At 40.7% G+C, this 23,319-nt stretch overlaps 1 protein-coding gene across 1 annotated transcript in view; it reads left to right on the top strand.

Annotated features, from left to right (window-relative positions):
* The window catches only part of SORCS3 (sortilin related VPS10 domain containing receptor 3), a 663,735-nt gene that overhangs the window by 638,472 nt on the left and 1,944 nt on the right, over nucleotides 1-23,319 (top strand). The window contains exons 21-25 of the mRNA XM_003408955.3: nucleotides 3,132-3,255; nucleotides 4,721-4,833; nucleotides 12,004-12,135; nucleotides 14,185-14,284; nucleotides 15,333-15,438. Of these exons, the coding sequence (XP_003409003.3) occupies nucleotides 3,132-3,255; nucleotides 4,721-4,833; nucleotides 12,004-12,135; nucleotides 14,185-14,284; nucleotides 15,333-15,438 (575 nt within the window). The remainder of the gene's footprint in view (nucleotides 1-3,131; nucleotides 3,256-4,720; nucleotides 4,834-12,003; nucleotides 12,136-14,184; nucleotides 14,285-15,332; nucleotides 15,439-23,319) is intronic.

Here is a 23,319-nt window from a genome sequence, read left to right as displayed (position 1 = left end):
AACTTCTAACCTAAACCCTTCATTTGGCAGATAAAGAAATTGAGGTCCACCCAGCATAGGGGCAAACTTTGCCCAAGGTCACAGATTGAAATAGTAACAGCCAGTTTCAAGTCACAGTTCTTCTTGTTATCCTAGAGATGGCAACTCCCTGGCACGCACGATGTTATCACCTTATTCCATGGCAGTCATTGCGCTGCTGAACCCAACTTGAATTCAGGTTCCTTCTCAATACAGGACTCTAAACATCCACTGTTGACCCATTGGAGTTTATGTGCACCAGAGAGCCTATTTTCCCCTCATCTGTAGTTTAATTCAGAACGTCGCACCTTTTTCTGTTTTACCACAGAGCCATAAGTACGGAGAAGAAGACATGAACCCTGGGGTTTGCCCTTAGTTAAGAGAAGGAATGTATCTCTATCTCTTGCTTATTTCATTTAGCGAACAGAGAAAAAGGGGTATCAGATTCTTAGGGTAATACCTCTAATTTCACCCAACTCCAGCCAACAGCCAGGCCATAAAATGTTACTGTTGTTGTTGGGTGCTGTAGAGTTGGTTCTGACTCACAGCGACCCCATGTACAACAAAACAAAACACTGACCAGTCCTGTGCCATCCTCACAATCATTGCTATGTTTGATCCCATTGTTTTAGCCACTGTGTCAATCCATCTCATTGAGGGTCTTCCTCTTCTTTTTCACTGACCCTCTACTTTACTAAGCATGATGCTCTTCTCCTAGGACTATTCCCTCCTGATAACATGCCCAAAGTGCATGAGACAATGTCTAGCCATCTTTACTCCTAAGGAGCATTCTAGCTGTACTTATTCCAAGACAGATTTGTTTGTTCTTCTGGCAGTCCATGGTATATTCAACATTCTTTGCCAGCACCATAATTCAGAGGCATCAATTCTTCTTCGATCTTTCTTATTCATTGCCTAGCTTTCCTATGCATATGAAGCAATCGAAAATACCATGGCTTGGGTCAGACACATCTTAGTTCTCAAAGTGACATCTTTGCCTTTTAACAATTTAAAGAGGTCTTTTGCAGCAGATTTCCTATAAAATAGAGCCATAGAATCTTAAAGCAGAAGAAATCAAATTATGGTGTCAGAGGCCCAGTTGAAAATTGTGATTTAGAAAGGATTCCAGCTCGCAGCCATGGGACACTGGAAGCAGCCCCTCTGAACCTCTGTGGGGCTCTGTGCATGGGCAGGCAGTGTCAGGGATTGAATTGTGTCCCCCCAAAATGTGTGTATTAACTTGGTTAGACCACGATTCCCAGTATTCTGTGGTTGTCCTCCATTTTGTGATTGTAATTTCATGTTAAAGAGGATTAGGGTGGGATTTATCAAGAGATAAAAGGAAAGGGAGGTAAGCAGAGAGTTGGGGACCTTATACCACCAAGAAAGCAGCACCAGGAGCAAAGCATGTCCTTTGAACCTGGGATCCCTGCACCTGAGAAGCTCCTTGACCAGGGGAAGATTGAAAACAAGGGATCTTCCTGCAGAGCTGACAGAGAAAGCCTTCCCATGGAGATGACACCCTGAATTTGGACTTGTAACCTACTAGACTGTGAGAAAATAAATTTCTCTTTGTTAAAGCCATCCACTTGTGGTATTTCTGTTACAGCAGCACTAGATGACTAAGATAGGCACCCAGGCCCATGTCCAGTTGAGAGTACACTAGCAGGCTGTGTGGGTGCTAGCCTGCACCCACACCCTGCAAGGCAGCTCTGTGTATCCCCTAGCTGGCCATATCATTCTTTCCGTCTTCTTTTTGTTATCCTGAGCTCCCAAGGACAGGGAGTCTGTTTATCTGCACTTGTGACCTCTCTTTATGAGCTACCTTAGATCAGCTTCCTACTGTTAAGTCTTGATTTCCAAACAACAGAGAACTTGAGAGGACAGAGGACCTAGAATGACCACTGGGTGCTGCCCCATCAATATCAAGATCTGCACTCTCTTCTTTCCAATAAGTTCCTGCTTTTAAGAAGATCCTGATTTCTAGGAAAAGAATAATTATGCTATTTCTCTCTATCCTTGGGGAGCCCCTTATCTGTTACAATGATGAGAAAGGAAAAAAAAAAAGATTTAAAATGATCACAGATGTTCATGTTTTTATATTCTGCTATTTTTTTAATGTTAAAATTGTCTTGCGATGGAAAATACAGATATAATAAAACAAAAATCCGGTAGTATGGCTGAGCATCCAATTTACATATATTTTCCGCTATACTCAAAGCAATGTGCCGAGGATGGGTGATACAGAGGTAAATAAAATGTGATCACTTCTCTGAAAGGTCTCACAGTCCAGTGGAATATAGGATGAAATGATAAGTGATGGGTAGTATTAGGAGAGAAGAGAAATGATCTCTTATTCCCAATACCAACAGGGACAAATGACAAAAACTGCTTCTACTTTGCTCCAGGAGAAGGAACAGAATAACTTGAAACGTCCAGGGTATCCAGTCTTATTCTCATCTCTTTGGATTTGCATTTTACAATATTTTTCAAGTATGTTAATAATCTCCCTGAATACTGGGTATAGTCACAGTTTTAGGAAGCTATATAAAGTAGTTTTATTTAATTTTTTATTTTTTCGAGTTAGGATCTCTTGGGGGTAGGCAAATGCTATACAGATTTGTGACAGTATGAGGTTTATAGGAATGAAGGAAATCTAGTATTCTACAGAGGACTTGTTAGTTGCCATCATGTTAGCTCTGACTCATGGCAACCCCACGTACATCTGAATGAAACACTGTTCAGTCCTGGGCCATCTTCCCGATCATTGGTATGCTTGAGTCCATTGTTGCAGCCACTGTGTATTTTGAGTGCCTTTTCTATCCTAGGGGATTCATCTTCCAGCGTTATATTGGACAATGTTCTATTATGATGAATAGGGTTTCCAATGACTAATTTTTGGAAGTAGATCTCCAGGCCTTTCTTCATAGTCTATCTCAATCTAGAAGCTCTACTGAAACCTGTCCACCATGGATGACCCTGCTGGTATTTGAAATACCAGTGGCATAGCTTCCAGTATCATAGCAACATGAAAGCTACCACAGTATGACAAACTGACAGACAGGTGGCCACACAGAGGACTAAATGGATGTTTTTACTTCTCTTATTTGTAGCCCCTCATTACCTTGGAGAGCAGCATTTCCTTCACATTCCCTGCAGAGGGCTCCAACACTATCACCGTCCAGGTGGCTGCTGGGAATGCCCTTATCCAGGATACAAAAGATATCGTGGTTCATGGTAAGCCCTGAAAATTGTCCTGAGATGCCCCTGCCTGCCTGGCCAATCCCTTCCCCATCCCTAGCCTCCATCACTGACTGCTTCGAAAATTCCACAGGCCATGGGGGAAATCATGTAAGCCACAGGCGGCCACCAGGGCTGCCTCCTGGGGAACCATACCCTGCTCTTGGGGAGAAACTGAGGTTCTAAGAGAAGCAGATTACAGACAGGAATTTTTTATCTCTTTTGGTGTGCCTGCACCACAGCCTGTTTGGGGTTCTCATTAGCCAGAGACGTGTATCATAGGTTTAAGGAATGCTAAGCTGGAAAGACTGTCGTAGAAGGACCTAGATCTTATGTCCTGTGGAAGTATCAGCAACACATGTGCAGCACCGACTTTTGGTGAGGATGGGGGCCAGTCATTCCAAAATCTTGAGGAGGCATGGACCCTGACCTTGCAGAACCATAGCCTAGGTAATGAGGTGCATTACACATAACTGATGTGTTTTCTTAATTGTTGGACATTCCAACACCACTGGCTGCAAAGGGTTGGGAATAAGGCCAAGAACATAACAGTGGATGTAGCAAGTCGGAAGAGCAGTAAATAAGGTCACCATCCTGTTCTCAATTGTGGACAACCATTCTTAATTATTAAAATTATTTTAAGTGAAATTGATTGTGCTTCTGCTTCATCCCACAAAAACTCCCCCTGGCTCCTAGGAACAGACACTATAGCTGGGTTTTCTAGAAGGTTGTATACTAAGGTGTATAAGCCTTGGATTTAGATCACATTTCTTTAGCCTCACCCCAGGTGAGGGCTTTTTTCTACATCTCTGCAAACTTGCTGCTCAGGCTTTCTTATCAGGCGCCTGGGAAAAAATTTTTAAGTAAACTTTTTTTGAAGTGTATCATTTATACAGAAAAGTGCACAGATCATAAGTGTTTAGCTTGATAAATCATCCCAAAGTGAACACACCTGTGTGTACCCATCACATGGTCAAGAAATAGAACATTACTCACACCCTGGACCCAGGGGTTATTCCATCTTACTTTGTAATCCTCTCAGGCGGCTCCTAGTAGGATGGACAAATGAACTGAGGAAAGAAGAAAAAAGGCTCCCTTTCAACCAAAACCAACTTGTAAAGATTTTGTCTTCTCTGCAACGTACCACCTACAGTAGCAAAAGCTTCCTTCTTTGGGGGCTTCATAGTTATTTTTTATTTCAGATAATACTGTTTATAGAGAAGAAGGGCTTAAAATCTTAGGAACTAGCAAGACCAGTAGAAGAACAAATCTATTTCCAATCACCAAATCCCATTGTCTTTTAGAAGCTAAGAAACAGACTTAAAATAAGGAATTATAGTTGAGAACTCATGGAAGGGTAGACCGTTCCTCTACTGCACAGGGATTATGGGATCCCCTAGCCTGTCATCTTCTCACTCATCTCCCCTTCCCGGCCTCATTTGCACATTCTCTTTTCTTATAGAATATTTCCAGTCCCAGCTGTTATCCTTTTCTCCTAATCTGGATTACCACAATCCTGACATTCCTGAGTGGAGGCAAGACATTGGCAATGTCATCAAGAAAGCTCTAGTTAAAGTAAGTTGGCTTTCACTTTGCTTATCTTTGTCCCTGTGAATAAAGAAAAGAACTATATGGTGTGGTCCCAAACATTTGTGTGTATTAAAAACAGTGTTTTGCAATTAGAGATTGTATCTCTGTAGAAAGAGAAAAAGAAGAAAGAGAGGGAGCAAAGGAAGGAGAGAGAAAGAAAGAGAGAGTGAAATAAACTAACAGTCCAATGTTTGAAAGATGGAAATTGGCCCTGTATTATTCTGAATTGTTCTAAGACAGGAGTTTGGACCTCCAATGAAACAATGACTAGACCACTCACTGAATGTGTAACAATATCTACACTTGGATGGCACAGTGCCCACCAAGGAGGTCTTCTTCATGAGACATCTGGACTCAGAAGACTACCACTGGCCATACGTGACACTGAGCAGGCTACCAACCAGGAAACGGTCCATCAGAGTAGAAGAGTTACAGAGTCAACCCAGTCAGATTTCCTTTAGAGAATGTGAAAGAGTTTTGTTAACTATTTGTTCAGACTTAGGCACTAGAATATATGATGAATAAAGTATGGTCCAATATGCAACTAGTTCTATGGTGGAGGCATGGCCAGTGCCACAAGGGAGCATGTAGAAAGGTATGATTCACACTATACAGGGAAGTGCAGGTGTGGCACAGAGTTTCCATTCAACAAATACTTATTGAGCTGTTGAGAAGGCTTTCCAAAGGGATATTTGAACTGGCTTTTAAAGAATCAATGGTAGTTCACAGGGACAGGGTATTGTCTTTCAGGTAAAATGAACAGCATGTACAAAGTTGTGGACTTTTGAAACAGTGGCATATTTGGAAAATGGCAATGAGTTTGGGGTCAGTACAAGATGTAGCTAAAGTTGAGCTAAGAGAAATAGTTTAGATTTTGAAGGACCTGAAAAGCTAAGAGTGTCTGGCTTATTGCCTGTAGGTGCTAGGAAGTATGAAAGTGTTTTGGTTTTTCTTTTAAGTGAGAAAATGCTGCCAATAGATTTATAGTTCAGTCATTCAGTCTGCTGGCAATGCATACAATGGACTGCTGGGGTGGGAACAGTATGGGGTAAGGGTGAGACTTCAAAAAAAGACAGCCAGTTAAAAGACCACTGCAGTTATCTAGGCTGGAGATAATAAGATCCTGAAGAGAAATTCAGAGGCTGCTTAGGACTTTAAATAATATAACTGATGACAAATGAAACAGTGTGAATGGGAGGGAGGGAGGTGCTTTCTGATTAGAAGAATAGGTGGGAGATGGCTATGCCATTGGTCAAGATGTTGACTTTGTAGAAGAAATAGGTTTGAGGAAAGATAATGCTTTGACCTTAATGTAATGAGTTTGGAGCACATGAGGAACACTTGGGTGAGGATAAACAGGAAGGTTGAAACTAGAGGCCTGAAGCTCGAGCAGAGGTTCATGCTGGAGGTAGAGATTTGAGAGCCGAGGCTGTGAAGGTCGCTAGGATCCCCCAGGAAGAAGAGGGGCAGGGAGGACATGAGTGGACTTTGTCCCTGAGGCAATGGAGAAAGACCCAGAGTAAGAGAGGCAGAAGGAGCTGCCAGAAAGAAAGCAGAATAAATAAAAGGGAATTATATAAGAGATTTCCTGTTGGCATTTGTCTATGAGATGAACTTCTCCTCAAATCTTTTTAACCATGAGATCATTCATAGAAGGAGATAAAAATGCGACTTTCCTTGTATGTCTTTGAATGTGACACATCCAGAATTTTGTCGCATTTATTAAAAACATCCTAGCTTTTTAATAAATAACATGGTAATTGTAATCATTGTTGTTGTTAGTTGCTGTCGAGTCAGTTCCTACTCATGGTGACCGCATGTGTGCAGAGTAGAACTGCTCCATAGGGTTTTCAAGGCTGTGACCTTTCAGAAGTAGATTGCCAGGCCTTTCTTTTGAGGTGCCTCTGGGTGGGTTTGAACCTCCAACCTTTTGGTTAGTATCTGAGCGCTTAACCATTTGTGCCACTCATGTAACAGCAAAAATAATAACCAGCCATGTCGATTGATGCTTCAGCCTTAACTCTCATGAGGACTGGCTATTCACATGCCCCTTTGAGCAGGGGTAACTGTATCTAGACACACAGTTCAGAAGACCCTCCAAGGCCTGTAACTGACAGGTGCTCCCTGAGAACACTATTCCCTACAACAAAAAGTCACACCAGCCAGCATGCTAATGAGGTTGCCCCCTTCATCTCAGCGGGGTCCCTTAGTCTGGTTTCATGAGACCATTTTCCGTGAATAGGTAGGATAAGGCCTTCTTGCCTCATGGACTTGGGCACTGAAATTTCCACCAATTCAAGGGTCGTGCCTCCCAACAGGTTACTGAGGTCTTCTAGCAAAGCTGCCTTGGTGTTCCCAGATGATGGCTCCCTGGTTTGTGGACTTTTTAGGCTCGTGATGCTGTATCTTACTTCTCTGCAGACTGGCACTATCATTGTTCTTTATCGCCTCTCTGAGAGCTCCAATCTGTAACCCTAGTTCCAAATAGGAATCAGAGCTGAGCAAATGGGAAACAACTAACCGCCCCCCATCCCAACCCCAGCCTGTATTTTCTTCAGCAAGTATTTATTGAGTATCTGCTCCATGTCTAGCATCTTTTGGAGCAATGGGGCAGCCAAAAAGACCCCCGGGAATGTGTGGGTTTCTAAGAAAGGCAAATATACTTGAAGAACCCATCAGAGAGAAGCCTGAACCTATCAGAGAGAAGCCTGTACCAGACAGAGGTAATCGTTAAGTCACCATGGGTATGGTCTATGCCCTTGAAACACGGTAATCTGGAAGTGTTTGGGGTAGAAGGTTGGAGTGGAGGACATCACTGCATGCAGGTTTGTCAAAGGAGACATTTTGGAGGAGGTGAGTATTCCTGCTGAATCAAAAATTTTATATCATATTTGGAGTGGCAGAATGAAGAGTGTTATTCAAGAGACACAGAAGAAGGAATAAGTATCCTCATTATAGACGGAGAACCCAGAGTTTTGTTTTCTTCAGGAATTTGCCTTTAGGCAGAAGCTAACTTCTAAGTTTTTAACATAAAAGTTATATACTCCTTTTGCTAAACATTCAGGAACAGAAAAATTCACTCGTAATCTCAGCGTCTTAACACAACTTTTACTGGTTTGTGTTTTAGCTTCTATACATTTGTATTTTTATAGAGGTAAAATGAAAGAAATATAAAATATAAAGAAGTAGATCTGAATGCAGCTATAAGTGTTTTACATGTTGTCTTAGAGACTTAATCAACTTAATGGTAGAATAATATTTCATATGTGTATCCACCACTCAACTCAAAATGAGAAGAAACAGCTACAAATATCCATTAATAATCAGAAAGTGGAATGCACAAAGTATGAATGTAGGAAAATTGGAAGTTGTCAAAAAGTGAAATGGAATGCACAAAGGTCAATATCCTAGGCATTACTGAGGTGAAATGGACTGGTACTAGCCATTTTGGATTGGAAAATTATATTGTCTACAATGCTGGGAATGACAAATTGAAGAGGAATGACTCTGCATTCATTGTCAAAAAAAAATTAATGATCTAAAGTACAGTGCTGTTAGTGATAGAACAATATCCATACACTGGAAGACCAGTTAATATGACTGTTGCTTAAATTTACTTACCAGCCACTAATGCCCAAGATGAATAAACTGAAGATTTTTGCCAATTTATGCAATCTGAAATTAATCAAACATTCAATTAAGATGTATTGATAATTATTGTTGATTGAAATGTGAAAATTAGAAACAAAGAAGAAAGACTGGTAGTTGGGAAATATTGCCTTGGTGATAGAAATGACTCCAGAGATCGCGTGATAGAATTTTGCAAGACCAACGACTTATTCATTGCAAATACCTTTTTCAGCAACATAAACGGCAACTATACACATGGAAGATTCCTGGTGGCGCAGTGGTTAAAAGCTTGGCTGCTAACCGAAGGTCGGTAGTTCAAATCCACCAGCTGCTCCTTGGAAACCCTGTGGGGCAGTTCTACTATGTCCTATAGGTTTGCTATGAGTCGGAATTGACTTGAAGACAACAGGTTTGGGTTTTTTTTTATTTTTATTTTTTTTGTACGTATGGACCTTGACACATGAAATATAGAGGAATCAAATCAACTACATCTGTGGAAAGAGACGATGGAGAAGCTCGATATCATCAGTCAGAACAAGGCCAGGGGTCAGCTGCAGAACACACCATCGATTGCTCATATGCAAGTTCAAGTCGAAGCTAAAGAAAATTAAAACAAGTTCATGAGAGCCAAAGTATGACCTTAAGCATATGCTGCCTGAATTTAGAGTCCATCTCAAGAATAGATTTGATGCACTGAACATGAATGACCAAAAAACAGACAAGTTGTGGGATGATATCAAGGATATCAGACATGAAGAAAGCAAAGGGTCATTAAAAAGACAGGAAAGAAAGAGAAGACCAAAATGGATGTCAGAAGACATTCTGGAACTTGCTCATCAACACAGAGTGTTAAAGCAAATGGCAGAAATGATGAAGGGAAAGAGCTGACCAGAAGATTTCAAAGGGTAGCTCGGGAAGACAAAGTAGTATGACATGTGCAAAGACCTGGAGTTAGAATTGCAAAAGGGAAAACATGCTTGGCATTTCTCAAGCTGAAAGAACTGAAGAAAAAATTCAAGATTTGAGTTGCAATATTGGAGGATTCTCTGGACAAAATACTGACACAGAAAGCGTCAAAAGAAAATGTAAAGAATGCAAAAAGTCACTGTACCATAAAGAATTAGTTGACGTTCAGCCATTTCAGGAGGTAGCATATGATCAAGAATTGATGGTAGTGAAGGAAGAAGTCCAAGTTGCAACGGTGAAAAACAAGTCTCCAGGAATTGAAGGAATACCAATTGAGATGGTTCAGTAAATGGATGCAACACTGGAAATGCTCACTTGTCTATGCCAAGAAATTTGGAAGACAAAGTAGGTAAACCTAACTGAAGATGATCCACATTTATATCCATTTCAAAGAAAGGTGATCCAACAGAAGGCAGAAATTATCCAACAATATCATTAATATCACACAAGTCACGGGCAAATTAAATTTTGCTGAAGATAACTCAAAAATGGTTGCAGAAGTACACTGACAGGGAACTGCCAGAAATTCAAGCTGGATTCAGAAGAGGCTGTGGAACAGGGGAAATCATAGCTGATGTGAAGTGGATCTTGGCTGAAAGCAGCAAATACCAGAAGGATGTTTCAAAAAAAAAAAAAAACTTTTTTTTTGGATGTTTACCTGTGTTTTATTGACTATACAAAGGCATTGACCTGTGCGGATCATAACAAATTATGGATAACATTGCAAAGAATGGAAATTCCAGAAGACTTAATTGTGCTCATGCGGAACCTGTGTATAGAACAAGAGACAGTCATTCAAACAGACCAAGGGTATACTACATGGTTTAAAATCAGGAAGGGTACACATCAGGATCTTATCCTTTCACCATACTTATTCAGTCTATATGCTGAGCAAATAATCTGAGCAAATAATGTGGAGAAGAACTCAGCATCAGGAAGACTCATTAACAGCCTGTGCTAGGCAGATGACCCAGCCTTTCTTGCTGAAAGCAAAGAGGAGTTGAAACACTTCATGAAGCACTAATGAAGATCAAAGACCTCACCCTTCAGTATGGATTATGCCTCAACATAAAATATAAAAAAATTAAAACAAAAACCTTCACAATTTGACCAGTAAACAACATCATGATAAGTGGTGAAAAGATTGATATTGTCACAGAGTTCATTTTACTTGGATCCACAGAGACAGCAGTCAAGAAATCAAACAAATCTTTTACAAAAGGCCTCTTTAATGTGTTAAAAAGCAGAAATGTCACTTTGAGGACTAAGGTGCCTCTGACCCAAGCATGGTCTTTTCAGTTGCCTCATAATGCATGTGAAAGTGGGACAATGAATAAGGAAGACAGAAGAAGAATTGAGGCCTTTGAATTATGGTGTTGGTGAAGAATATTGAATATACCATGAACTGTCAGAAGAACAAACACACCTTGGAAGAAGTACAGCCAGAATGCTCCTTAGGAATGACGATGGCAAAACTTCATCTCATGTGCTTTGGACATGTTATCAAGAGGGACCAGTCCTTGGAGAAGGACATCATATGTTGGTAAAGTAGAGGGTCAGCAAAAAAGAGGAAGACCCTCAAGGAGATGGACGGACACAATGGCTATAACCATGGACTCAACTATAGCAATGATTATGAGGATGGTGCAGGAATGGGCAGTGTTTTGTTTTGTTGTATATAGGGTCGCTGTGAGTCAGAACCGACTCAATGGCACCTAACAACTGCTAATAACAACATATGTATGTATACCATTACTTACTTAATTTTTCTTTTGAATATTTGAGTTTTCCTCATGTATTCACAATTATAAATCATGTGATGAGTATTTCTTCCCTGCTAATAGCTTTTCCTATACTTTGGATCATATTTTTAAGAATTATACTCCAACTTACAAATACTGAAGAAAGGGCATGCATATTTTTATGGCCTAAAAGTAAGTCTTTTGAAAAAGTTTGGCAATATGTATCAATTTTTAGTGCTGCCAGCACAAATGAAGGAACCTCTTTCACCGCAAACTCACCAATATTAGCTACTTTAACTTTAAAAAATCTGCTTTTGTAAGTAAAAACAAGTGCTGCTCTGCTTTTTTTCTTTTTTACTTCGCATTTTTTTGTGTTTGTTTATAACTTCCATTTCCTCATTTGCAGCCAGTCTGTTTTAACCAGAAGCTCCAGTTCACTTAACCCAGTCCCAGTGCCGTCGAGTCGATTCCGAGTTAGTGCAGGAAAATGGAAAACATGGGAGGACTTGTGCAGATGTTCCCAGCAAACAATGCTTTGAAAATCATCTGCAGTACTCTTACTAAAAAAAAAAACTCTTACTAGTTTCTGTAAAAATGTGTAAGAGCAGAAGAGGTAGTGAAACTCATACCCCTTTAATTCAGAAGTTCTTGGGGAAAACAGAAAGAAAGCTTGCATGCAATTTGGACTTTGTACTTAAATGCTGCATATTAAAAATCAACTGGAGCCTTAGAACTGTGTGTACCCTGCTCCTTGTCATTGATTTGGGGAAGGCTGCCTCGTCTGGGATCTCACTCTTTGGTCTCAACATCTCTGCAGGTAACCAGTGTCCCAGAAGACCAGATCCTTGTGGCTGTGTTCCCTGGCCTTCCCACATCAGCAGAGCTCTTTATCCTTCCCCCCAAAAACTTGACAGAGAGGAGGAAAGGCAATGAAGAGGACCTGGAACAAGTAAGTAAAAGGAAACTTGACTGGGACCCTTGCCTCCACCCTATACTTCAAGGGGACGCAGAGTTATTCCCAGCCAGAAAAGGAGACTAGCTGTCTCCCATTGATGCATTATTCTGTCCTTCCTTTGACCAGAGCCCAGGGCTTTGAAGAACACTTAGCTTTACCCAGAATAAAGACAAATGCAAATAGACTGGAGCGTTGAGCCACAAAGGAAGAAAACACAACCCTGGTGTCATTCATTCCAACCATGGGCATCCTTGTCCCTTATGCATATCTCCCTCTCAATGACTTAAGCTGGGAAGGTGGAGGGAAGGAGGAAAGAATGAAAGAGAAGTTGATTGGCTGGTTGGTTGTTGATTGACTTGAGTTTCCCTATCTATTCTGGGAGAATTTCCTGTTTGTCTTTAAACTGCATTGGTTGTAGATATCCTGGTCAATTTAAGTTATGCTTCTGGGGAGAAAACAAACTACTTTTAAACATGTCTGTCTGGAGAGCAGTGGCTCGTCTCATCTTGCTTTGACTAAGGAAATAGCATTTCCAAAAGGGATGATTTACCGCCCTTAGCAAATGGGCATATAGTTTCTGTGACCTGCACACGATACTGAAGTAAAGATGGCAGCTCCAGGGCAGCTCTCTCTCTCAAGCCCAGCTCTTATGGAGGTCTGATTGGCTGCACTTGGCTCTGCCCTGCCCTGTCTTCCCATGATGCTAAGTCACTAGAAGTAGAAATAAATGAGAATGAGGCTGCTGAAAACCAGCATGAAGCAAACACATCGACTCCTATATGAGGTAACCATTGTACAGACATCTACTGTGTCCCTGTAGTACTCCACCTGACTGTCACCTATCCCAGCATGCACCCACAGTCCTCAAACAGCATAGGTGCATTGAGTCAGTTTCTCTGAAAAGTGGAACGATTCCTTGCATTGCAGGATTGCACACTGAAGTTGGCCAGAAATAAATACGGCTTCTCAATGCGTACCTCACTTTTACAAGACCTCTTTATACTGAAATAGCAAGTGGCATATGTGAACTATATTTGGAAGCTACAATATCCATCTATTTAGATAAATAGGTAATTATGGCGATGGATAGCAACTGTGATATTAAGGTGCATAAGGCGAGATAAGAGTTAGGGACAACGGCCTAAGTCTGCCTCAGCTTTCATGTGAGAATTAGAGTGATTAAATCGATGTTTTGTGTTCTGAGACTTGCTGGGGGAGAGTAAAGAGATAATATTATTCCAGAAAAAAGAGGAAGCTTTTGCTTTGATGGTTACCTCCCATTGTCTCTAAGATAGAAAACGTGGAGGAATGGGCTAGGGTACATGTGCCTGCTTTAATCCTGGCAGGGGCCTTTCTACCCGGTGTGCATTACTTGATCACATTAAAGAGCTGATGATGAGTTGGCTTTCTTTCATTGGAACCCACAACAGGCTTTTTCTACAACTAGTTATAAAAGCATGTATGAAAGACCACGGAACTAGGAGCTGAATGAAACACTGACGTCTGTTATCAACTCTAATTCACTCCTTGACTATGGACACATCTCTTTCTGTCTCACTCTCCTCTTCAGTATCATGGAACAATATCAACTACTTTCTTAGCCTCACAAAACCTCAAGGACTGTGGGAACCAAATTGAGAAAGATGTTTCAACATCCTTTCATATACCCGAAGAAAAAAACCCATTGCCATCGAGTCAATTCCAACTCGTAGCGACCCTACAGGACAGAGTAGAACTGCCTCAGAGGGTTTCCTAGGCTGTAAATCTCTACGGAAGCAGATTGCCACGTCTTTCTCCCACAGAGCAGCTGGTGGTTTCCAAACCGCCAACATTTTGGTTCGAAGCTGAGTGCTTTAACTACTGTGCCACCAGGGCTCCTTGTCCTTACATATACAAACCCCGAATTCAGACCTATGGGCTTGTCCCCTGAATGAACATGGTCATTTTTTTTCCTATTGACCTTCTCCTTGATTTCTCACCCTGTTAGAGAGCATCACTCCATGTCATGTCATCACCTACAGCCCTTCCTTCTTTACTTTCCAGGTTGTAGAGACAGTGTTTAATGCTCTAAACCAGAACTTGGTACAGTTTGAGCTGAAGCCAGGAGTTCAAGTTGTTGTGTATGTCACACAGCTGACGTTAGGTAAGTGCCCACTGGAAAATGAGAGTGGTCATCTGTTATCCTGCAGGGAGAGGGAGGAGATAATCACAGAACGTTTCTCACTAAATGCCTGGAAATGGCTTTGTAGAAGGGCCCTTTTGTGTAGTGATAGTTCAGAAAGATTAACCACATCTTTTAGGAGGCATCCTGGTGAGGTGGCAGGAAGATTTCCTTAGGACCTATTGAAACCCTCAATGATCTGGGGCAAAAACTAAAATGTCTTTGGCTTGTTTTTTTCTTTGTTTGTTTTGTTTTGTGTTTTGTTTCATCTGCAATAGTTGGGATTGTGTCAGGTAGTCCCACCAGTCACAGCAATTGCTGTGGAGTCGATTCTGACCCAAGGCAACCCCATGTCCCAGGCTCTTAATTTCTACAGTTCTCCAATCCCATGAATATTGTCTGGGAAGCCAGATTAGATAATCTTGAAACAACCTTCCAATTTACAATGTGTGAGTTGAAGCAGTGACAGGGACCAGCTCTACTTGGCTGATGTGTGACAGGAATCCAAAAGGCATGTCCCATTAGGCATCCACTTCTGACTCTCTAGGAAAGTCTGTTTTGTTTGTTAAATGGCCCTTAGTGATCTAAGACTTCAGAAGTGGAGGCTCCAAATATACCCCTCCAGCTGTGTCTTACCAGAACAGAGTACAGGAAGAGAATGGAATACTGCATTAGTATTTAATCCAGAGTTCCCAAGGAGCCACCTACAATCATCATCAACAGGCACTCTGGCTGTCAAAGGGAAAGAGCTTTCAAGCCCTTATTCAGCTCCCCTCAGTGGGACACAAATTGCCCAGTTTACAACAAGAGCAGCATGATTTCCCAGGCAGAGTGGAGGAATTTTCCTTTCCTTAAGAAGCTGTGGTCAGGGATACCATTCTCATCATTGAGGCCAAGCTGCCTGGGCCCTGAGAGGATGCAGGGCAACTGGAGACTGGAAATGAGGAGGAGACCAGCTGACCTCCTTCTCCAAAGGGTACTCCCTCCAGCTAATAGCTTCCAAGTAAACATGTCTCTTCTTTCCTCCTAGCTCCATTGGTGGACTCTAGCGCTGGGCACAGCAGCTCGGCCATGCTTATGCTCTTGTCGGTGGTGTTTGTTGGCCTGGCTGTGTTTTTGATTTACAAGTTTAAAAGGTATGTGCTGTTATCACTCAATTTTGACCTGGGGGCTAGGTTCATGGGAGCTGATTCTTCCCATAGCCAACATCCCTAAACTCATCTCAAGAATGTGACCTTAATTCTCCATGAAGCTGTTTGACATTGGGAAAATTCAGGGAAAATTGAGGATCAGGAAATAAATGGATTTAAGAATCTGAACTTATCTAACTTATAGGTATACTGAGCTAGGAAAATCAGAACTAGCCTATGACATCAATTTGTTCCCTTCAAGAGAAGTGTAGGGGGTTTTCAGACTTCTTCTGGATTTCTAAAGTGAGGGCTCAATATTCAGAAGATCTTTTCTATAGCACAGCACCCATTCAGGGTGCTTAACTAGAGAAAACACGGCTGAAATCTGATATTCCCATGGACAGAAACACACACATTTTCTTATCTTGTGTTGCAGCTATCCTGTATCTCTGTTTAAATTTGCATGCTAAAATATTCAACCTTCATCCCTCTCTCTCTTTTTTGTTTCTAAAGAGAAATTGATCAGAAAAGCAAACTCCATGTATTCAGAAATTATTTCTGAAGACCACCAGTAAAAACCAGTTGCCATGGAGTCGACTCTGACACATGGCACCCCCATGTGAATCAGGGTAGAACTGCACTCCATAAAGTTTTCAGTGGCAGATTTTTCAGAAGTCGATTTCCAGACCTTTCTTCCAAGGTGCCTCTGGGTGGGCTCCAACCTCCAATCTTTTGGTTAGGAGCCAAGCACATTAACCTATTGTACCAACCAGGGTCTCCTCTGAAGGCTACAGGAGGGGTAATATGACAGGATACTTATTTAAGACATGAAATTAAGTTCGATAACTTTTTACCATTACTCCAATAGTATAAGACATCTACCAGAAGGTGTACTGGTTAAGAGCATGAACTCTGAAATGAAACAGACCTGATTTTAACTGGTAGCATTTGTAACCTTGGGCAATTGAATTTGCTTCCAGAAGTCTTAGTTTCTTCATCTATAAATTGGGAAAAATGGTAATACTCACTTCGTAGAGTACTCTATGACTTAAGTATAATAACACCTATACCTTTCTCTACCTGTACCTAAACACCAAAGCTTATTATAGACAACAAAAAAACATGCCTTCCAAAGATGCCTCTGTGTCACTAACTGGGACATACTAAAAACCCAGGACATACTAGGCTCCTACAAATTATATCAGTGGGATAAAGATGTGCTTCTTAAGACATCTGGCATCAGGTACAGTAAAAATATCACTAGCCATTGTCAGATGATTTTCAGAAGCAATACTTGTTGCTGGGAGTCTTTCTAGGCACTGAAGGTAATGCTCTTTGATTTTGGAAGAAATCCATGGTAATAGTGCTTTACTTTCCCCTTCCTCCCCACAGCCCCATTAGGTCTCCTTTAGTGAGTATCTCCTTGCTTAAAAATACCAACTTCACCCAATGAACGTTTCAGCGTTCACAACAGTTAATGCTTTCAGTGCTCTCCCATGTCCACCCAAAGACAGAGTGAGGTTTACCTTCCCAGTAACTTGATAGACCATTATGTGAGTTCATAGGAGCCCTGGTGGTGCAGTGGTTAAGAATTCAACTGCTAACAGAAAGGCTGATGGTTCAAAACTACCCAGTCATTCTGCGGGAGAAAGGTGTGACAGTCTGCTTCTATGAAGAGTGCGGTCTGCTATGTCGGCATCTCCTGCCTGGAGGGGAGATGAGAGGGTAAAGGGGGTTAGAAGCTGGCGAAATGGATGCGAAAAGAGAGAGTGGAGGAAGGGAGAGTAATTGGGAGTATGTACCAAGGTGTATATAAGTTTTTGTGTGAGAGACTGACTTGATTTGTAAACTTTTCACTTAAAGCACAATAAAAACCATAAAAAAAAAATGCAGGCTGCTTCCATAGAGAGTACAGTCTTGGAAACCCTATGGGGCCGTTCTACTCTGTTCCGTAGGGCTGCTATTAGTCAGAATCAACTCAACTGCAGCAGGATTGGCCTGGTTATGTGAGTTCATGGCCTCTTGGATCAAGATGTGTCAACCTCCCTGCCCCTGTTCCTGTTGAATAGGGGAGACACCCTTTATATCACAATTAGAGAAAGAGGTTCAATATAGAAAAGTCTGGTTAAGGCAACACCCATTTCTGAAAGTGCTTCAGTTACATGCAACGATCAATTTCATTCATCCAAGAATTTGATTGCGGGGAAGCCTGGTGGTGGCTGGACTTGAAGATCAACTAAACTGACTTTATCACCCTCTGGCTCCTGGAACTCTACAACTGCCGAGGACAAGGGGCAATCAATATAAGTCTTGCAAAGAGGCATTTGTGCCAGGCGGTTGCAAATGAAGGAAAGCCTTCTCCTGTGACTTAAAAAGTGTTCTGTTCTTTTATAAATGCTGCCAAACTCCTGAGACAATTGACTTACAATCAACTTGTAATGCAGGCATCTCTAAATTTGTAAACTTTTATACTTGAATCTATGCCAGGTAATGACATCCCTGAATTATTCTACCTTTGTAGTTCCCAAATATCAACCAAACCTTGGCATATCCCTGACAGTGCATTGTGTAGCTAAGGCTACAGAAAACGAACATGAAACTGGATCAACAGCAGTCAGCTAAGAGTAACTGGTCACCAGTTACCTTTTCTTTTCCAGGCCCCTTTCTGAAGTTTTCCTCCCACTGTTTTTTGGGCTAAGCCCTTTGGTTGAGGTTCTGGTGGGTTTTCTTTTATATATTTGGTCTCCTTCCCCTCTCCAGTCACCCGGAACCCTTGGAACTTACTGACAGGTAAAGGTCAGGATTCTGAGTCTCCTTTGCTTCTTTCATCACTGTTCAACAGAACGTTCTGCTACAATGGAAATGTTCTATAATATGTGCTATCCAGTACAACAGCCACTCACTCATACGACTGAAGAACTGACTTTTTACTAAGCCTTGTTCTTTTGGACAACATAGGCTAGGGAAAAGGGCACTTCTCTGCTTTAAAAAAATCGTTGGTCATGCTGAGTTTTCAGCACCAAACTTTTCTCTTCGTGATCCTCATCATTAATGCATTAAGCCTTTCATTCATTCAGCAAACATTTATTGAGTGCCTACTCTGTGCCAGTCATTGAAAACGATCTCATTGTCACAGTGGCCACTTGACAGGAGAGGACAATAAAGATACCACGTTCAGCAGGCTTCCTTTAAGTACATATCAATCTGCCTCTGACACTCAATTTTGTTCTCGGGTTTTGGCTGCTATTTTTATATCTGACACTAATAATTAAATGTTGCTGTGAGATAGCTTTTCCTTTTTGAAAATACTAAACATAGCTTTTCCTTTTTGAAAATTCTACTAAACAAGACCTTCTTTCTGTAACTGTAGATTCACTTTTTATGATTACCCAGGAAAACATTTGTAGCTTTTATATTTCCTCCAGTCTTCTTTCAGTAGAGCTTTCATTACAGTCTGAGGCCTGCTTTGCTGTCTCTGAATACTCTCCCATGGGCTTCTAACACTTGTCACAGATGGAGCAAATAAATAAAAGCTGTGCAGTTTTTTTTTTTTTGGAGATTTGGATTTTTCCATCTTAACTCTGTTATTAAAGCCCGTATGACTGTGTGGCCCAAGACATGTCTCTTAAGCTCTTGATTTCCCATCTTTCTCACCTACAAAAGTACGATTTAGACTTCACTTATCTTAAATATTCCCAACAACCCTACAAGCAGATGTTAAGAAAAAAAAAAAAAATTAGACAATTTTAAACGCTATGAATTGACATAAAATTCATTCCCTTCTAACCATCTATTAAAAAAAAAAGATGAAAAATATGCCTGTTTTTAGATTTGATTTTAGACTTTGAAATGAAGTGAATAATCTTTATAAGGGCAAATTTATCCAAATCCTAATGGATAACATTGGGAATACAGGAAAAGGGAGGCAAAGCTTTGGTCACAACTCTGAAGTATACAGACTTCTATGTGAAGTATACATCACGGATGGGTTGGCTGCCCCCAACACCTAATAAATATTACAACTGATCCCAGCATTCATTAGTAATATGTACTTTTATGAATAGAAGGAATCTAGGCCATTTTTTTAGGCCATTAGGCTACATTTTTATTTAGATAAGATGAAGAAAGTAGGAGCCAACATGAATTTTTATAATTATGCACACTTAGAGAACCCACCATTTGCAGCCTCTCATAGAATCTATTCATTTAAGACTCTTGTAAATTATACTAAGCAGGTTTAGTATTGGTCATTTTGAATCACTCCTGTTATGCCAGGAGTGACAAAGAGAAACAGCTTCACATTCATTGTCAAAAAGAACATTTCAAGATCTATCATGAAGTACAATGCTGTTAGTAATAATATCTATATGCCTACAAGGAAGACCAGTTAATACTAATATCATTCATATGTACACACCAAACACTAATGCCAAAGATGAAGAAATTGAAGATTTTTACCAATTTCTGAAATTGATCAAACATGCAGTCAGATACATTGATAATTACTGGTGATTAGAATGTGAAAGTTGAAATCAAAGAAGGATCAGTAGGTAGAAAATATGGCCTTAGCAATAGAAATGATGCCAGGGATTGCATAATAGAATTTTGCAAGATCAATGATTTATTCATTGAAAATATAAATGGTGACTATACACGTGGACCTCACCAGATAGAATACACAGGAATCAAATCAACTACATCTCTGGAAAGAGACAATGGAGAAGCTCAATATCATCAGTCAGAACAAGGCCAGGGGTCAACTGCAGAACAGACCATCAATTGCTCTTATGCAAGTTCAAGTTGAAGCTGATGAAAATTAAAATCAGTCCACGAGAGCCAATGTATGACCTTAAATATATCCCACTTGAATTTGGAGACCATTTCAAGAATAGATTTGACACATTGAACATGAATGACGGAAGACCAGATGAGTTGTGGGATGGCATCGTAGATGAAGAAAGCAAAAAGTCATTAAAAAGACAGGAAAGAAAGAAAAGATCGAAACGGATATCAGAAGAGACTCTGAAATTTGTTATTGAATGTAGGGTAGCTAAAGTGAATAGAAGAAATGATGGAGTAAAAGAGCTGAACAGAAGATTTCAAAGGGCAGTTCAAGAGGACAAAGTAAAGTATTATAACGAAATATGAAAACACCTGGAGTTAGAAAACCAAAAGTGAAGAACTCATGTGATGTTTCTCAAGCCGAAAGAACTGAAGAAAAAATTTAAGCCTCAAGTTATAATATTGAGGGATCCTACAGGCAAAATATTGAATGGCACAGGAAGCATCAAAAGAAGATGGAAGGAATACACAGAGTCACTGTGCCAAAAAGAACTGGTCAACATTCAACCACTTCAGGAGGTAGCATATGGTTAAGAACTGATGATATTGAAGGCAGAAGTCCAAGCTGCATTTACAAAAAACAAGGCTCCAAGAACTGATGGAATACCAATTGAGATGTTTCAATAAACAGATGCAATGCTGGAAGTGTGCATTAGTCTATGCCAAGAAATTTGGAAGACAGTTACCTGGCCAACTGATTAGAAGAGATCCACATTTGTGCCCATTCCAAAGAAAGGTGATCCAATAGAATGTGAAAATTATGCAACAACATCATATGCAAGTAAAATTTTGCTGAAGATAATTAAAAAAGCTGTTGCAACAATACATTGACAGGGAACTGCCAGAAATTCAAACCAGATTCAAAAGAGGACATGGAACGAGGCATATCATTGCTGATGTCGGATGGATCTTGACTGAAAGCAGAGAATACAGAAAGATGTTTACCTATGTTTTATTGCCTATGCAAAGGCATTCAACTGTGTGGATCATAACCAATTATGGATAAGATTGTGAACAATGGGAGCACCAAAACAATGATGCTCATGCACAACCTGTACATAGAACAAGAGGCAGTTGTTCAAACAGAGCAAGGGGATACCACATGATTTAAAGCCAGGAAAGGTATGTGTCAGTGTTTTATCCTTTCATCATACTTATTCAGTCTGTATGCTGAGCAGATAATCTGAGAAGCTGGACTATATGAAGAAGAACAAGGTATCAGGTTGAAGGAAGACTCATTAACAACCAGCGCTATGCAGGTGACACACCCTTGCTTGCTGAAAGCAAAGAAGACTGAAGTACTTACTACTGATGAAGATCAAAGACCACAGCCTTCAGTATGGATTACACCTCAACAAAAACAAAACAAAAATCCTCACAACTGGACCAATAGGCAACATTATGATAAATGGAGAAAATATTGAAGTTGTCAAGGATTTCATTTTACTTGGACCCACATGGAAATGTTCATGGAAGCAGCAATCAAGAAACCAAACGACATTATTGCATTGGGCAAACCTTCTGCAAAAGACCTCTTTTAAGTGTTAAAAAAGCAAATATGTCACCTTGTGGACTAATGTGTGTGCCTGACTCAAGCCATGTTATTTTCAGTTACCTCATAGGTATGTGAAACTGAACAATGAATAAGGAAGATCAAAGAATTGATGCCTTTCAATTGTGGTGTTGGTGATGAATACTGACTGTACCATGGACTGCCAGAAGAACAAACAAATCTGTCTTGGAAGAAGTACACCCAGAATGCTCTTTAGAAGGGACGATGGCGAGACTTTGTCTTATGTACTTTGTACATGTTGTCAGGAAGGACCAGTCCCTGGAGAATGACATCATGCTTGGTAAAGTAGACGGTCAGTGAAAAAGAAGACCTTCAAGGAGATGGATCAACATAATGGCAGCAACAATGGGCTCAATGATTGTGAGGGTGGCACAGGACCGGGTACTGTGTCATTCAGCTGTACATAGGGGTGTTATAAGTCAGAGCACCTAACAACAGCAACAAGGAGTCATGGGGTGTCTCCCTTAATGTATGGAAAGCAAACATTAAAGGCATGAAAACAGAACACAAAGAAAAGGTAGAAACCACGCATACGTTAAGCCTCTTTTTGAATTTTTCTCTCTGAGTAAGCTACAGGAAAACCTTATTAAATATTCCTACAGTCTGCCTCATTGGGGGTTTGGAGAATGTAAAAGCTTGAAAATAACACTAGTGTGTGTGAGGAGAAGAGAGTGATTCTCCCCAGAAATGCTCTGAGTGTTCCAGATTCAGATAGGTGTCAGATACCCCAAGTTTTAGTCACATCTCTCAGTAGTCAAAGTGGCTAAGAGCTTGGCTGCTAACCAAAAGTTCAGTTGTTCAAATCCACCAGTCGCTCCTTGGAAACCCTATGGGGCAGTTCTATTCTGTCCCATAGGGTTGCTGTGAGTCAGAATCTACTCTATGGCAGTGGGCTTGGTTCTTTTGGTATGCCAGTAGTCAGTTTGGTGAAATGTCTGGATTTTAGTCCAATTTCCCCATTGTTAGATGAGGTAAGCAAGGTTTCCTCTAGATATAATGGTCCTAGATTAGAATATAGTCTTTTAAGAACATTTTAGAGGAAAGTAGAAAGAGTATAGGTTTTGGGTGTTACACTCATTCATTTAATCATTCATAGAACAAACACTTACCAATTGTGAACCACTGTGCTAATTTAGGGGCCCTGGTGGGTGGCAAAGTGCTTAAACATTAGTCTGCTAACCAAAAGATCAGCAGTTCAAGTCCCCCAGCCACTCCTTTGAAACCCTATGTGGCAGTTCTCCTCTGTCCTATAAAGTTGCTATGAGTTGGCATCAACTCGACAGCAAGGGGTTTGGTTTTTTGTTTTTGTTTTTTGGTGCTAACTTAGGTATATAACAGTTGACATAGAAATCATGGTTCTTGCCTACGTAGGGGTTATAGTCTAGTGGGAGAAATAGACAAGGAACCAAGTCAACAGTCATTACCAATTAACCAACTTCCATTAAGTCAATTCCAACTCATAGTGATCCTAT

Source organism: Loxodonta africana, chromosome 16, assembly GCF_030014295.1.
Source record: "Loxodonta africana isolate mLoxAfr1 chromosome 16, mLoxAfr1.hap2, whole genome shotgun sequence".
Classification (NCBI taxonomy): Eukaryota; Metazoa; Chordata; class Mammalia; order Proboscidea; family Elephantidae; genus Loxodonta; species Loxodonta africana.
Note: the sequence above shows the minus strand (reverse complement) of the source record. Positions and strands in the feature narration are given on the sequence as shown.